Source organism: Oncorhynchus mykiss, chromosome 25 (genome assembly GCF_057628025.1).
Source record: "Oncorhynchus mykiss isolate SJ-2025 chromosome 25, ASM5762802v1, whole genome shotgun sequence".
Taxonomy (NCBI): domain Eukaryota; kingdom Metazoa; phylum Chordata; class Actinopteri; order Salmoniformes; family Salmonidae; genus Oncorhynchus; species Oncorhynchus mykiss.
The window spans coordinates 64,364,823-64,381,017 of record NC_143046.1 but is presented as its reverse complement, the minus strand read 5'-3'; the positions used below and the strand labels follow the sequence as shown (position 1 = coordinate 64,381,017).

Sequence of the window (16,195 nt, the reverse complement as noted above, 5' to 3'; positions counted from 1 at the left end):
ACTGGAATAGTAACAAAAATATGGACACTGACTCACTCTGATTAGCTGGGCCTGGCTCCCAAGTGGGTAGTCCTGTGCCCTTCCAGGCCCACCCATGGCTGTGCCCCTGACCAGTCATGTGAAATCCATAGATTAGTGCCTAATGAATTTATGAACTGTAACTCAGTAAAATCGTTAACGGTTGCGTTTTATATTTTTAAGTATGGATTACTAATGCATTCATTCTACCAATGTAAGACATTCTGGTGAGTACTACTTTATTTAGTCTTCTGGGGCAACAAGTCATGACAGAAGAGAATCTGCATGTATCCAACTATAGCTAATAAACAAATGGCCCCCCAAATGTCAAAAATTATAATATGGCCTACCAAATGTCAGAAATTATAATATGGCCTACCAAAAGTCAGAAATTATAACATGGCCTACCAAATGTCAGAAATTATAATATGGCCTACCAAATGTCAGAAATTATAAGCAGAAACTTGTCTAAATTAGGGGTGAAAGTAGCCAGTAGGCTATACAGTCCAGTACAAAGTATCTGTAAAATAAATTATGGAATTACAGTGGATCGAAACGCACAGGTAGCCTACCTTTTGAAGTGATTTGTTTGAACATCAGATGAAAACATCCCACAACACCCATGATATGCAAAACTGAGCCTGTGCAAACAAAAACAGTAAACGGGATAAAATGTTTACATGGCACAGTATCCCCTTTAAGATCAGCACATCCCAGGCATCTTATCTGGGTTTCTCATAACCTGGATACAAGCCTTTTCAGGTTATTGTAAACAGGATATGTATGCTGTTTATATGCATCTACTCAATAACAGAATACTTAAGTATCCTGAATAATATGGGATATTGGTGTGCATGTAAATGTGATCAGTGTTAGCTAGCTTGTGTTGTAGTAGTGTGACAATGGCAACAGCAGCTGCAGTGGGTATTATCAACTTCAAAGTGGATGTTGCTAATTTGTTAGCATCACCCTTTTCAAGATACACTTTCAAACTTAGTTTACAAATCATCACCTGGTGAGTGGCATTTTGTTGTTGTTGCAGCTCACTTACTGTTAGTTATCTCTCTGAAAATAATGATCATGAAACATTGTTGCATTTAAACTTTATATCACCGGTTAGGGGGAAGAACGTTATAAAAATATATTTGCAATGCAATTTTATTGTTATGATTTCATGGGGAGTAAATGGGCTGCATATTCTTTAACATTATTTGATGCTGTGTGTGACTGCAGTCACCATACCAGCCGTGTCTATGTGACCAAAACGTTCTCTCCTTCAGAGCCATGGAGTGCACAGGTATTAAGGTTGATGTCGTTTCAGCACCACGAGCCTGTCACCTTTGATGTGACACTGTTGTTGTCGCTATTGGTGATGGCGTGATCGTGGTGTTAGGCTACCACAGGTTGTGTAAACAGTTGTTGTTTTTCTGGTCGCATTATTTTATGCATTATTTCACACGTGTCAATGCCAGTTGTCTCTGTGTGCGCGGCAGCCCGAAGCACGGCCAGGCTTGTTTGATTAATTCATAACGTCATCAAAAAGCATTCCTCTTCCTTGACGAGAACGGTCGGACTACAGAAGATTTGTCGGGCGTATTAAGCAATGCTATTTTCTTGATTTAATTCAACGTCAATGGAAAGATATTTGTCAGTCTGAAGTCCTAGGTCCTATAGTCAAGTTCTGCCACGGAGTAGTGACAAATTACACACAGTACCCATGCTACATTGCAGCTGCCCAAACAAGTGACTATAGTACACCCCCTTGTGGAACGAAGCGCTAAGGACCAGTAGTGATGTTGAGGTGTTGTTTCCCTAAATTATAATACAATTTCCTATTGCAGCATTAGTGCAGACAAATGCACACAGTATTATAAATTATTCCCAACTAAAAAAAAGTGTTCTGAATGTTTTGATTTATTTTTCTATTTAACAAAAATTCACATGGTAATGCACTACTTCTGAAGAGATTGGAAATACTAGGACTAACTGCAGAGGTGAATTAAATCAATACCGCTTGAAAGGTTTTATCAATAAATTTGCCCAAAAGGTGCCTTGATCGGTTCATATGTTTAATCCAATGCAAAATATATTTTTTAAAGAAAATACATGAAATGTTTTTTAGGGGAAACAGTTTGCTTTGTAGACCTTTACCAAATGACAAACTCAATGAAAAGATAAGTAAAAGCAAATCTAAAATCTGGAAACTTCCAGCCATACACCCAACCGTTGAACATTGGCTTTCACACTAGTCGAACAGACTACAAAACAAACTCATTCCATTACACTGATATGCATTTGCAAAACTCCACTTTTACCAACAAGAGTAAAAAAAGGTGCCATAGATCAGTCACCCCAAACACAACTCACGGAGAACAGCATCTAGAAATTAAAATAAATTAAACCCTGAAAACAGAGGGGAATGTTTTGGAGTCATACAGTGACGGTCTATTTCCAGATAGGGAGACCTGCATAGTAAAGGGAGCAGTTCTACCAGACTAGAGGTCTATGGGCTTGGTGGCTGACAGCAGTCTGCCATCGTTGAGGGGGTTCCTGGGGGAGCCTCTGTAGCAACACACATCCCTCTCAGCCACCTGCTGCACCACAGACTTCTGACCTTCACCTCCTGGGCTGTTCTTAATGGGTGTGTCACCTTTGGCCTTAGGTTGTACCTTGTTGGTCACGTCGCCTAGAGCGCAATTCCTAGGCTTGCGCATGATGCTGGCTGTCTTCTTGGGTGGGACAGGAGGAGGGCGGGTTTTTGTGGAGCGGCCCTTGTAATTTGGGAGGCCTCCCTGGTTGTCTGCTTGGCACTGGTAAGGCTGAAGCTGAGCCCCAGCAGACAGGCCACTCTCCAGGCTGACAGCCTTCCCCACAGGGGTAGGGGTGTCCTGGGCCCGGCTGGAGGTGTTCCCAACCACTGCAGGCCTCCTGTCCACCAGTAGAGAGTTGATCCTGCGGACAGACTGGCGCACGGGGGTACGCTGGAACTTGAGAGGGGACCTGACTGCTTTGGCCTGTGATTTAGGTGAATACAGGACGAGCTTGTTGAAGCGCTGGATGTGGTCTGCCACCCTTATCCTGCGGGTCTCCAGGGTGCCTGGGGAGGGAAGCTCCACCTGCTGATGCTCCTGCCTCTGGGGATGGGTACTGGGCTCTGGGGATGCCACAGCCACATCTACCATTACAGATACTGTACCCATGGGGGGTAGAGGGGTGTTGAGCTCCTGAAAGTACTCCAGCCCGGAGGCTCTGTATGGAGTGGTCTGGACCCCAGCAGCCATGCTGCGTGTGAAGTGAGCAGGGCTCTGGATGTCCAGGGCATTGATCAGCCTACTGCAGTTCACTTGGTCAGCCACAGTCTCTGCCTCCACAGATCTGTCACCAGCACACAGCGACTGGTCACAGGCCTTCTCTGACAGACTGCTACTCCCTCCCACTTCAAACAGGGTGCTGTCTATAGACAAGGGAGACAGAGGAACAAACTTGATCTGACCAAATGTGATGTTCTGGTCATCAGCCAGACACCTGTGAGATGTTGGCATGCTAGAACTCTCTTTGTTTGGTGATGCACCTTTGAGTGTTGAAAATTCAGGAGTTGAATCTGTTTCAGTGTTCTCAGGGTGTGATGCCTTGTCCTCTCCTGAGGGGGCACTGTGGTGTGATTCAGTGAAGGCTCTTTTGATCTTGAGTAAGGTGGGCCCGGTCTGGGACTGGCTGAACGAGCCCTCACTCTCCAGGCTCTCAGCGCTGGAGCCACAGCACAGCTTCTTGGGGAAGCTGGCCACCATAGGGGGCTTGGCCACCACGATGGCAGGCTCAGAGTAGTAGTTGTTGTTCAGGCACATGTTCATGGGTGTGTCGGTGAAGGAGCCCCCGCCCAAGACAAGACCCTCGTCAGGGGTCTCCCCTCTCCAGGACGTCCGGAGGGCACTGCCGTCGTCACACTGGGGGGTCAGCAGGTTGTCCTCTGACTTACTGTAGAACTTGGAGCCTGTTGAGTACAGTGGGCAGTAGCAGACAGCGCTTCCCTCAAGGGACAACGTATAACACAAACACTGATCCATTTCATGCATTACTTTAACTCTTAGCACATTAATTATGAAAGTACATTTTGAATGTTAGTTTTTAAAATATGGACTCACCATTCGACGAGCTCTTGTTTCGCAATACAGTCGGGCTAAATTCGGCATCTTTGGTGAAACGAAAACTGGTGGTGCTCTCTTGAGTGGCAAGTCGCCAACCAATGGACTCTGAACCCTCTTTCTGAATCGCCAGCATGGAATGAGAAATGACATTGTTTGGATGGAAGCATCTAGATGTAGCCGTGCACTAGAACGTGGTTTAGATGTATGACTGATGGATTGGAATTTAAGGGTCTTTGGAGTATGGTAAAAAGTTACTCTGAAGAAATGTTTTGGTCAATGTTTTATTAAATTGCAAATATACATCATTATGACGCACTGTAAAATTACTGTCGTACCTAAACCAGGTTACAGTTCCGTTTATGTAAATATAATATTTGGTTAATATATTAAATGTTTTAAAAGTCTTAACATTAAGATTTCACAAATCTAAAATAATATTTAATATCCTAGCATTGAGAGTATAAACATCTTGGTTCACTAGTTAATCAGTATAAACATTCCATCAAATGTTACAGAACAGTCATGCAGAAATAACGGTATTCTCGTCATGTAAACAATGTTGTTTGATTTATAGGAAAAATTCATAATAATCTCTTAAAATGGTCTCCGTTCAATTTATTAAACCACCATGCATTATTGAAACTAAACATGAATATGCTAAAACTGCCATAAATCGACAGACAAAATGTAAGTAGTTAATCCAAAGTTTTAAGCTAAAAATAAAACCTAAAAATATTAGAAATAAGTGCTTCCGTGCTAAATTGTACCTTAATTGCACCCTAATGCATAACTGTTCATTATTTATATTTGATTAGTACAATTAAAGTCAATAGGAAAACAGGGGTCATCAAGGCTGGGATTGAGAGCAGGCTTTCCCTCCAAATTGAGAACCATATAATCAGTGTGAGGTCATACATGGGTATCTAAACTTACAGGGTCTCTGCTGCTCTTGCCCAGGCTGAAGCGCAGGCGCAGGGACTTACAAACGTTTTCTTTCTTGGTGACCTTGGGAGAGAAGCAACCAGCTTTCCCTGACTCCACTCTGAAAAACAGACAAGAACATGTGAGCATACCGTTTCAACCATTGTCAAGTTAGACATATTATACATAATTACATACAAATATTCAAGAAGGTTAGTGCGTTTCAGATCGTTATCAGTTTGAATGCAGGAACAGGATGCATCGTCATTACCACATAGGATTGGGAAATAGCCTTTGATAAACCACATGCATGTATGTACCGGTTGACAACATGCCGGTGACTTAGTCGTTTGCTCTTTCTCCTTGCAGAGCTGGCACACTGCCTGCTGGACCTCCCAATTGAGGACAATGCATTCTGGGAGGAGTTCAGGGATTCCGAAGCACTGGGGTCCATGTATCCTGAACAACAGGAACGAAGGGGAACACTCAGCACACACTCTTTTTAGTCTTCTTATAAATAAAATTTACGTCACCCATTTTGATTATATAGGGCCGCGTTACCTGGTACAGGAGTAGAGCTTCCACCAAACAGAGCATTAGGTAGTAACTCTAAAACAAGGTTCTTTTTGATGGATCTCCGTTTCTTGCTGGAGCCATAACTTTGACCAGATTCCAAAGGAAGTTTTCTCTTGGAGTTGGGAGTAATTATCACAGGAGTTGAAGAAAAAACTGGGGAAAATCATGAGTGAATTTAGGTTTATGTTCCCCAAGTTTCCCAATGAAAATGATTCAGAACATGAAATAATTTGCGGGGATTCTGGATTTGCATTGATGGAGAATATTAAAGCCAATGGACAAGCACAGAGGCAAAGAGTAGGCAAGGCAAAGAGTAGGCAAGACAATTTGGGCAAGCATCAAATCATTTAACGTAATAGGAAAAAAATGCTAACAAGACAGACAGCATTGCTACTCATTCACTACATATGAGCAAATGAAAACAATCTGCGATCAAATTGTAATGAAGAGTTTCTTAATTTCTGTGAAAGTCAAGCAGCTGATTCCTTGTTGTAAACTGGATGAGATGAATATGTGTTAGAGCTATGGGGGTATGCTCTCATTTGACGGCAGGAGGCGTGACCTAACCTGAATAAATACCTACCATATCCGTCTGACTGGGGAGTATTTGTGGGTGTTCTATTTGTTTTTAACTTATTCCGAGCTCCATTGACCATATCTGAAATGCGAGACAAAACATTCCAGATTTGGAAATTCAATAGAGCTTTACTGAGAAAGCGATAAGCCTACAGCACTGGATAATTTCAATGACCAAATTCTATACAGAATAAATGTATTCTACATCAAGCAATGTCCTGCCCAGTTTTTCCAGTGTATCTGACCTCCTAAACTGCGCCTGTGTCTCCTCTTCGTCCCAGAGTTTGTGTCTAACTCCTCTAATCCATCTAGAGTAGGGGAGAGAACAGCAGCCTCGCAGCCCAGCATGGCTGGAATCTTCTCCATGATGAACTGAGGTACCACACCTACCACAGAGACACATTTAGAAACTGTGAGCTATAGACATTTACTTTTAACTATCACATTTAATCCCCAGTTGATTAGTGACACTACAACAACAAAGCTTGAAGTGTTACCGAAATCCAGAGCATGTTCTATAAGGCAGTAGACCACGGCTGCCTGTTGCTTGAGGCGTTTCTCTGTGCTGGCGTTCATCTTGTCTGTCCCGTCTCCAGCGTGCAGAAGGTTGGGAGCCAGGATCACAGACAGGTTACTGCTGTCCATCTTATTCACACCACTTCTGAGACGAAGCAAAACCAGGGTGGGAAAGAATGATTGCCCCAGTTCAAAATGGTACAGATATACTATTTAAATACGAGACAAACTTGTGAAATTGTACCTCTGAGAGACTTTGTGGAGGAAGGCAAAGAAGTAATGTAGGATGCTCATGTTTCTGTCAGGCAGCACACAGGACAGCAGCAGGGTGGCAGAGGTCCTCTCCTCCTCTGTGGGCAGCTGCTGGGCCTTGAGGAAGGCATCATGCAGCTCTGTGGGCAGAACAGGATCTGGTAGCTCCCTGAAGAACTGCTTGACCAGGCCAGCAACATCACACGGCAGGGCAGTGGACAGGCACTCCTCACCCTTATCCAACTTCGCCTACCCAGACAAAAACAAACAATGATGCCCTGTGTTTAACTATCCCAGCAGCCAGGGCCTCTCTATTCATATCAAGGTCAACTGCAGCAGGGTCAAGCTCCAGCCATCACTCACCCTGAGTGCTTTCAGGCGGACAATGGAACCAGACTTTCTGAACAAACCCTCTGTATCCACATGTTCCAGCAGACTTGTGCACGCATCCATGAGAAAACTGGGAAAGCAAGGGGATGGGAGAAACAGACCATGAAAAGGACAAATAATATGGCTAACACACACAAATAGAAGACAACAAAATATTGAGTAAAAAAATAAGTAGAAGTTTTAGCTAAGACAGGTGTTTATCTTACCACGGTACACTGCCATTCTCCACACTGTACTGCGGAAGGCTCTCCAGCGGTACACCAAACACTTTCACCTGGAAAAACAAATGTCATTATTTCCACTTCATGTTTGATTTCAATAAGGAAGGCTTTGCACGGCACCTGGTTTAATCCTCCTATATAGGCCTAACTCACTAATATACTTCAATTTGGTACCCCATCAATCAAACCACACCACAGAAATATCTGTGAAAGGGCACTCAAGTCTTTACATGTGAATCGTCCCTACTCAGCAGAAGGCAATGACAACTGGTTTAGAACGGTTACGCATTCCATTGCCCAAGGCGGTAGTTTATAACTCATCACCTGATCAAATACAGGCTAGCTGTATGTTGTGCCTGCCAAGTGCCAAACAGTTCTCTTAAGTATTTTAGGGGGAGAGACTAGAAAACAAGTGCTTCAATGTGCTTTTGAAAAACAACAGCCTATAGCCTACCACAGCCCTGTGCCATTTATTTAATAGATTTCCTGCCAGTACATTTGACAGAATGTGTGAGTTAAATGGACAAAACCAATTGCCTTAAATCAAATTAGTCTACCTGCCAAAGGCAAGCATTCCTTGAGCCACTCTCTCATCACCAAGCTCAATAAAACAGTCTGTGCGATTATGTATGCTATTATGTATGCCTCTTTAGGAATTTGTTATAACAGAGCAGAATGACCCAAATGTGTCTTCTATTGTCATTTTTTGACTCACATTTAAGACAAGGAACAATTCACTTAGCTAAATACATAAATCTTAGATAGCTATGGCTAGTCCACCCCTTAACACCATTACTTGTTGGGGAGTGAACCTCCAACTCAGTTCTGGCTGACAGACTAGCCCATGATCACGACATGTAGTTCCATTTCATTACACATAAGAGTCATTGGACAAAGACATATTCTTTACGGGGTCCATTTTTAAGATCCCTGATGCTCGGGTTGAACATAAACATGCATCACTTGTGGTAGGGATTTGGAAGCATAAGGACCTTATCATTCATATCAGAGAGAAATCATTTCCCAAAAGGTTAAATTGATAGACACCTTTATAGGGTTAGTGTTCGCACGCAGCCATGATACGAAAGTGCTTTGTGTTTCTAGAAACCTATTACACTGAGAATCAAATCCAATCTACGTTTGTCACGTGCGCCGAATACAACATTTATTCGATTCACGTTTAGATTGAGTATTTGGCTGCCAGAGTCAGTCTACCTCTGAACATAACACAAGGTCCTTGGACCTTAAGGAGTAACGGTAACATTACACTCAGTAAGAGTACATCTTGGGCTAGCAGACAGACTAACATTAATCCAACAATGAAAGTGAATTACAATGATAGGCTTAACAAATGGGGTTGGGTGAAAGTTAACTCTTGACAATTCTAGGCAGAATTCTGCCTTCTTCCTACAGTTCTCAGCCATCATTATATGCTGACCAGACCGGACACATAATGCATCTGGTCTGCGTCACAAAATAAATTTAGAAATCCATGTTATCACGTTGCCAATGGCTAAAATAGAAGTCATTCCTATTTCTGAAGCAGATTGCACTGCAAGTCCTGCCTCTCCCATCTCCTCATTGGTTTATAGAAGCAGGTACCCACGAGCCATCTCCTCATTGGTTATACCCACGTGGGTGATTGAAAGGCGAAATGTTTTGCAGGTCGTTGTGATAAAAGTGTAGATGCCAATCAACATATAGGTTCAAAGATGAAAAGGCTTGGAAGGAGGAGAGATGACTAAACGATTCGGTTGGCCGTTTTATGTGTGGATTAATTGTCGGAGTAGAAGATCTTGTTATTTTACCTGAAATGCACAACTCATGTTGTGTGTGGGGGGGGGGAAATTAATGTATGCACGATAGCGCACGCGCGCAGCCGGTTTGGGTGCCGTAGCCTCGCCCACGACTGCCTCGCATGAACAACAATCCGAACGATGTGTTTTATAAATCACTAGCAATACGGTTTCGAAAGATATGGCCGTTCTCTTTGATCAGCTTGGAATAATCTTTCAAATAAAAAAGATACACTTACTGTACTGCAGCAGTTTTGCACAGATAAATACAGTTGTGGGTGCCTCCATCCAACAAAACTACACTTCTGTTTCACTCCCAGAGTTACTGTAACGTTACGCTTACACAGGTGTTCAGAGGATGCTAGATAGTTCATTAGCACAGGTGGTTGCATCTTGTTTTCCATAAACTTGCAATGTAACATGATGTGTGGGAACACTAACAAGGTGTGTATCAATGTAACCTTGTTATATAATATATATTTCTCGCTGATATGAAAGGTCATTTTTCTTCCAAAACTGTACCGCAAGCGATACATGTTAATGTTCAACCCGAGCGTCGGGGATCGTAGCAAAAAAACAACTAACTTCAGAAGACGCCTTCATACAATGACTTGTGTCATGTAATGGAACTGTGAGCCGAATGATGCAAATTAGTCAGGCAGGATGTTTCACAAACAAGGAACTTATCTAGCCGACTAATCTAGCTTGCAAACTAAACAAAACAGACTTACCGAATAGCTAACTGTCAACTTGCAGCTGGTGTGAGCTTTGTTTTTATTCCAATTCTTCGTCTTTATCCCATAAGCAGCACGAAGGTGTTGCACAACAGCCAGACGCATCACATTTCTTTCAATGATCTTCATCTTTCACTTTAACAATGACTTCCACTGTGCCTTCTTAAAATGTTCAACACGGCTACCAATTTACCTAGCCAACTAGCAGATCATCTATGCGTATCCTTCTCTAACGTTAGCATAACAGCTAGCTAAATGTGCCTAGCTAACTATCCCACGTCCGCACTTCCCTTCCTTTCAATCAGCAACAACTCTGTGTACGCGCTTCTTCTCATTCAAAACAATCCATCTAACGTTAATTTGACAAACCAAATCTTTCGACACAACCTGCAACTAGCTAGGTCGACCATCAAATAAAAACAACCGCTGTGCCAACTATCCAGTCCCAGCAGAATCGACCCTGTTAGGCGCTATCATTATTGTGTAGCAAGCCCACGTTCGCCACTGTTAACAGTTAGCTAGCCTGCTGTAGCTAACGTTAGAAAGTTAGCTAGCTCAATAACGATTATCATAGCTGTACTAGCTAATTTATAGTACAGTATGGCTAAATCTATATTCTACTATTTACTTGAATACATGTGTCGAAAACGATATGACTATTATTTTGTTTTTATCTAATCTTAATTGCCCTTGCTAGCTACATTGCCTGCAGACTACGCTTCCCTAAAATATTTTTTCTAATCTTTCAAACGGCAGCGCTTCTACATATTGCGCTCTGATTGGCTAAAATGGGTTCAAATATCAAGACCCACACAAAGGAAATGCAGATGCCTTTACAAGTGCCTGTTGAGCAGCGACTGTACCTATACCAGTCTCAGACTGTGCATTGAATATCCCTAAAATAGTTAAATATGTAGATTGTCCAAATTATGCAATTTAAAAAAACAGCCAACAGCTTGAATGCTAGACTCAAGATAGGCTACTGTAAAGTTTAGAAACTAGGCCAGAAATATGTGGAGACATATCTAATATGATCTAATGGCAAGTAAAATATGAATATCAACAATACTGTAAAAATGTTATATTCATGTTTTAAATTAAAACTTCTATGTGCTTTTACATTTGAATAAAATATAAATCTACAAGTTGTTCTATGGCATCTTAATAGGCCTATATCATAATTACATTTTAGTCATTTAGCAGATACTCTTGATCAATTTATGTAGGTTAAGTGCCTTGCTCAAGGGAATATTGACAGATTTTTCACCTAGTTGGCTCGGGGATTCGATCCAGCAACCTTTCAATTACTGGCCCAACACTCTCCCGCTAGGCTACCTGCCACCCTACAATGCAGAAAAGTGTCAAAACAAATGTGTTGTTACAAGGATCTAATTTTATTACAACATGTATATACAGTAAATGACACATTACAAATGTATGGGTGAAGAGGGTTGACTGTTTAGAAGCACTTCCTGTGAACAATGGAGGGGCCTGCCTCATCGTACTCCTGCTTGCTGATCCACATGGCCTGGAAGGTGGATAGGGAAGCCAGGATGGAGCCACCGATCCAGACAGAGTACTTACGCTCAGGGGGAGCAATGATCTAGAAGATGAACATAGTACAGAGAATTGCTTAGTTTCACGTAGACTCACTGCAAATGCATACCTGAACATTTCAATTAACTTGATGGTTGACATCCAGAAGGTTAATATGGTGGGATTGTCCCTCACCTTGATCTTCATGGTGCTGGGGGCCAGCGCTGTGATCTCCTTCTGCATACGGTCAGCAATACCAGGGTACATGGTGGTACCACCAGACAGCACATTGTTGGCATACAGGTCCTTACGGATGTCAATGTCACACTTCATGATGCTGTTGTAGGCGGTCTCATGGATACCAGCGGACTCCATACCTGATAGAAGATATTACAGACGTCCATTAATTGACACAGAACACACCATTTTGTTGTTGTAATAGCATTTTGTAATGCAACCATAACGTATAATGCATAAGCATGCCTCACCAATGAAGGAAGGCTGGAAGAGGGTCTCTGGGCAACGGAAACGCTCATTACCAATGGTAATGACCTGACCGTCGGGAAGCTCGTAGCTCTTCTCCAGGGAGGAGGAGGAGGCAGCAGTGGCCATCTCATTCTCGAAGTCCAGGGCGACATAGCACAGCTTCTCCTTGATGTCACGCACAATCTCACGCTCAGCTGAGGGGGGCAATTTTACAGGATGACATGAAGAACTTTCACACAATTGCACAGCAAGAGATTGCTGTAATCACACAGAAATGACAATAATCTAAAAAATTAGGCATAACCTCATTGACAGTTAGCTCTCCTACACATCCTTACCGGTGGTCACGAAAGAGTAGCCACGCTCTGTCAGGATCTTCATCAGGTAGTCAGTCAGATCACGACCAGCCAGATCCAGACGCATGATGGCATGGGGAAGAGCATAACCCTCATAGATGGGGACGTTGTGGGTCACCCCATCACCAGAGTCCAGCACAATGCCTATAGGGAGCAGACAAGGCACATTAGTGAGTCAGACAGACACGACTGACAGAGGAATGGCCGGTTGTCATATGGGATTAATTCCAAGCATTTGTCACATCATAAACTAACAATGCCGCTGACATCAATGGCAGGTGTGCCACATACCCTTCTAAACAGTGTTTAATACGTCCTTCGACAACCAGGGCACAATTCATCTAGCTGTCTCTGACAACTAAACAGCACACTTATTCAACATATTGTAACATGTGCATCAACTTGATTTGAGTTGTCTCCTGTTGTCATATTGACCACTAATGTGTGACAGCAAACTACATATTGTATCAGTAATATACTGTAGCAACTACCCATGGTTGATATTGGTACATATAAGAGGCAGTGTCCTGGAATACTGACCTGTGGTACGACCAGAGGCGTACAAGGACAGGACAGCCTGGATGGCCACATACATAGCGGGAACGTTGAAGGTCTCAAACATGATCTATAACACAAGAATAAGGGAGATATTTCCGAAGTTTGCTTGACGGTTAACCATAGCATTGCTTCTAACAGATAACCTGGATTTGATGTGGGGGAATAAAGGAGTTACAAGTACCTGGGTCATCTTCTCTCGGTTGGCCTTGGGGTTCAGGGGAGCCTCTGTCAACAGGGTGGGGTGCTCCTCAGGGGCAACACGCAGCTCATTGTAGAAGGTGTGGTGCCAGATCTGCAAGAATACGAGAGAGTTGAAGTTCTCTGTTTGTTATGTTGTTATGCTGCATGTATTTACTTCTAGTCTTGTGCCAAAATCAATACCAAGACTCTGATGTCAGTGCAAGATGTCGTAATCTAGGACCCACCTTCTCCATATCGTCCCAGTTAGTGATGATTCCATGCTCGATGGGGTACTTCAGAGTCAGGATACCCCTCTTGCTCTGAGCCTCATCACCTACGTAGCTGTCCTTCTGACCCATACCCACCATCACACCCTGGAGAAGAGAAAAGAGAGTTTAGGAATTACACTATAATCATCAGAGCCTACATGACAGATGGCACAGCAACATACTGCACTCTTTTTGACACAGTTTGACACCCCTCCCCTAAAAATCTGTGTCTGTACAATGACATGATCTATACCAGCCCCAGTTACGTCGTGGTAGTTTTTCCTAAGTACAATACCTGGTGGCGGGGCCTTCCCACAATGGAAGGGAAGACAGCACGGGGAGCGTCATCTCCGGCAAATCCAGCCTTGACCAAGCCAGAGCCATTGTCACACACAAGGGCGGTAGTCTCGTCATCGTCACACATGGTTAGGCTTTACTGGTATGGTCTGTGGGTGACAGAGAGATATAGGGTTGAGAATGAGTGGTGGAAACAGCTGTAACCCCCCCCCCCCCCAACCATTGATTGCATTTCAAGCAGTCTTTCCTAACTGTTTTTTGTTCACAACCACAGACAATTTATTACTGTATTGACATGGAAAATGTCTCCATGCAAATCCAGGTTTTTCAATATCCTGCATTTTTGTGTCTTTTGGAAGATAATATACTGCTCTCTCTTTCATACAATGGTTAATATAGTTGTATTTATTTTACTACTGCAGTGCAATTTTTACAACTTGTCTTATAACTATTTTGGTGGCAGGTAGCGTAGTGGTTAAGAGCATTGGGCTGGTTCGAATCCCCGAGCCAACTAGGTGAAAAATCTTTAAATTTTCCCTTGAGCAAGGCACTTTACCCCAATTGCTCCTGTAAGTCGCTCTGGAAGAAGATCTGATAAATGACTAAAATGTATTTTGAAAATGTTATCAATTCCTTGTATTTAAAATAGCAGCTATCTATAGAATCCTAACCAATGTATGCTTTAAAAAAATGTATATACAAGCTTGTTATGAAGTTACTGATACTCATTGGCCCAACTTTGGTTTTAGAAGTGTGGAGGACATAATTATAATAAATCTTTTTAGTCGGATGAACACTGCAAACCGCCTACCCGACCGTTCGGAGGTGTCCGCATGGTCCTAAAGCACAGAGATGCGTTTGTTTTGTATCACATTCCAATGATACAACTGGGGGGGCGGCAAAAATGCAATTCCAGAATGAATGTGGTGGAGGGGGGCATGTCCCCCCCCCCATCCCCAGTGAAAGTTGTGCCCCTACCGATACTGTATCTCAGCTGTCATGATGGTTCTTAGGACATTTTAGGGCCATAGAGGTAGCTCCAAAAAGGGCCATACCATTGGCAACAGCAGGCAAGACAAGCTATCTATTTTAAGCTCCACACTCTGGCTGCTACAAACACACATTAGACATTGTGCCACATTGACCTCCATGGACACCTATCTGGAGCTATTTCAGGCATGGGAGAGTTGGAGCCAACCCAGAGAGCAGCTGTTGGCACATTGTAACACCTCTGTTTACAGCATGGCTCCTTACCCCATCTCCCTACAATGGCTTCATTTATTAGACACTTTTAGATGTACCTGACCAGACCAGCATTGATCAGTGTACCGGTAACTGTTTACTAAGTTATTACACAATAATTACCTGCACCCTCCTTACCTGCACAATCAGCTCAAAATAAGTAATGTATCATTCACAAATCTCTGAATAGAATGTTGCTTATTATTTTGGAGCGATACCATCAATTTATTCCAATAAGCAGTGACTTCAGTTTAAAGTGTACATCTAGTTCATTCCTCAATAAAGCTACAAAGAATTCATCCTGGTAAAAAACTACATCCAATGTCAGAGACCAGCTCTGTCTGGTCAGTGCCAGGTCAAGATGTACTCAAATAACCAAAAAGTGGACTCCCAGTCCCGACAAAGTCAGATGTTTTCCATAGAAATAAGTAGTAATAATATGCAAGTAATATGCACTCACCAAGTTGTATTGCAAGACTGATGCTTCCACTGGGACAAAGGGCGAGAGTGAGAGGACCCCTTAAATAAGAGCAGGTCTGGGGATCAAGGGCGGAGCCTGGAGTTCACATAAGTCCAAATAAGAGCAGCTAGAAAAAAGAAAACAACATTAGAAGTAAATGTATGTGAGCAGGTGGGATGAGACTCCTCAAAATGATGAGATACTTCCTGAAAAATGCCAGACTGATCTGCTTTAGAAATAAAATGAGAGAAGTGAAAAGGGAATGTTCTAGAAAAAAGTGAATGTTCTAAAAAAATATATATATATGTCTGGGTGTTATAATGGTATTCGTAATGTCAGACCATGTTGTTAGGTCAGTTTAAATTGTCTTCTTCATTAAAATACTTCACATACCCTGAGTGGACAAAACATTAGGAACATCTTTCTAATATTGAGTTGCATCCCCTTTTGCCCTCAGAACAGACTCAATTCGTCAGGGCATGGACTACAAGGTGTTGAAAGCGTTCCACAGGGATGCTGGCCCACGTTAATTCCAATTCTTCCCACAGTTGTGTCAAGTTGGCTGGATGTCCTTTGGGTGGTGGACCATTCTTGATACACACAGAAAAACTCCCTAGAAAGTCAAGAACCTAGAAAGAAACCTAGAAAGGTACCAGGCTATGAGGG

At 42.7% G+C, this 16,195-nt stretch overlaps 2 protein-coding genes across 12 annotated transcripts; both read right to left on the bottom strand.

Annotated features, from left to right (window-relative positions):
• Positions 1-1,914: 1,914 nt before the first annotated feature.
• On the bottom strand, positions 1,915-11,497 carry arhgap11a (Rho GTPase activating protein 11A). Of its 11 annotated transcripts, none has more exons than XM_021584758.3 (13): positions 10,143-10,925; positions 7,601-7,668; positions 7,368-7,464; positions 6,997-7,253; positions 6,734-6,897; positions 6,482-6,622; positions 6,244-6,318; positions 5,646-5,813; positions 5,405-5,543; positions 5,097-5,205; positions 4,161-4,281; positions 3,590-4,009; positions 1,915-3,472 (listed from the first exon to the last, which is right to left on the bottom strand). In XM_021584758.3, exons 1-13 carry the CDS (start codon positions 10,272-10,274, stop codon positions 2,514-2,516), a joined length of 2,850 nt encoding a protein of 949 aa, XP_021440433.3. In that variant the 5' UTR covers positions 10,275-10,925; the 3' UTR covers positions 1,915-2,513. The 11 variants fall into 11 exon arrangements, with proteins under 11 accessions (XP_021440433.3, XP_090075377.1, XP_036818943.2 ...); XM_090219251.1 differs by having other exon boundaries at positions 6,734-6,894; XM_036963048.2 differs by lacking the exon at positions 10,143-10,925 and adding an exon at positions 11,413-11,497 and having other exon boundaries at positions 1,915-4,009.
• A 21-nt stretch (positions 11,498-11,518) lies between these two features.
• Positions 11,519-15,565, bottom strand: LOC110505499 (actin, alpha cardiac muscle). Its single transcript, XM_021584754.3, has 9 exons — positions 15,530-15,565; positions 13,826-13,976; positions 13,507-13,635; positions 13,263-13,373; positions 13,064-13,148; positions 12,506-12,667; positions 12,170-12,361; positions 11,877-12,058; positions 11,519-11,748 (listed from the first exon to the last, which is right to left on the bottom strand). Exons 2-9 carry the CDS (start codon positions 13,952-13,954, stop codon positions 11,605-11,607), a joined length of 1,134 nt encoding a protein of 377 aa, XP_021440429.1. The 5' UTR covers positions 13,955-13,976; positions 15,530-15,565; the 3' UTR covers positions 11,519-11,604.
• Positions 15,566-16,195: the final 630 nt, after the last annotated feature.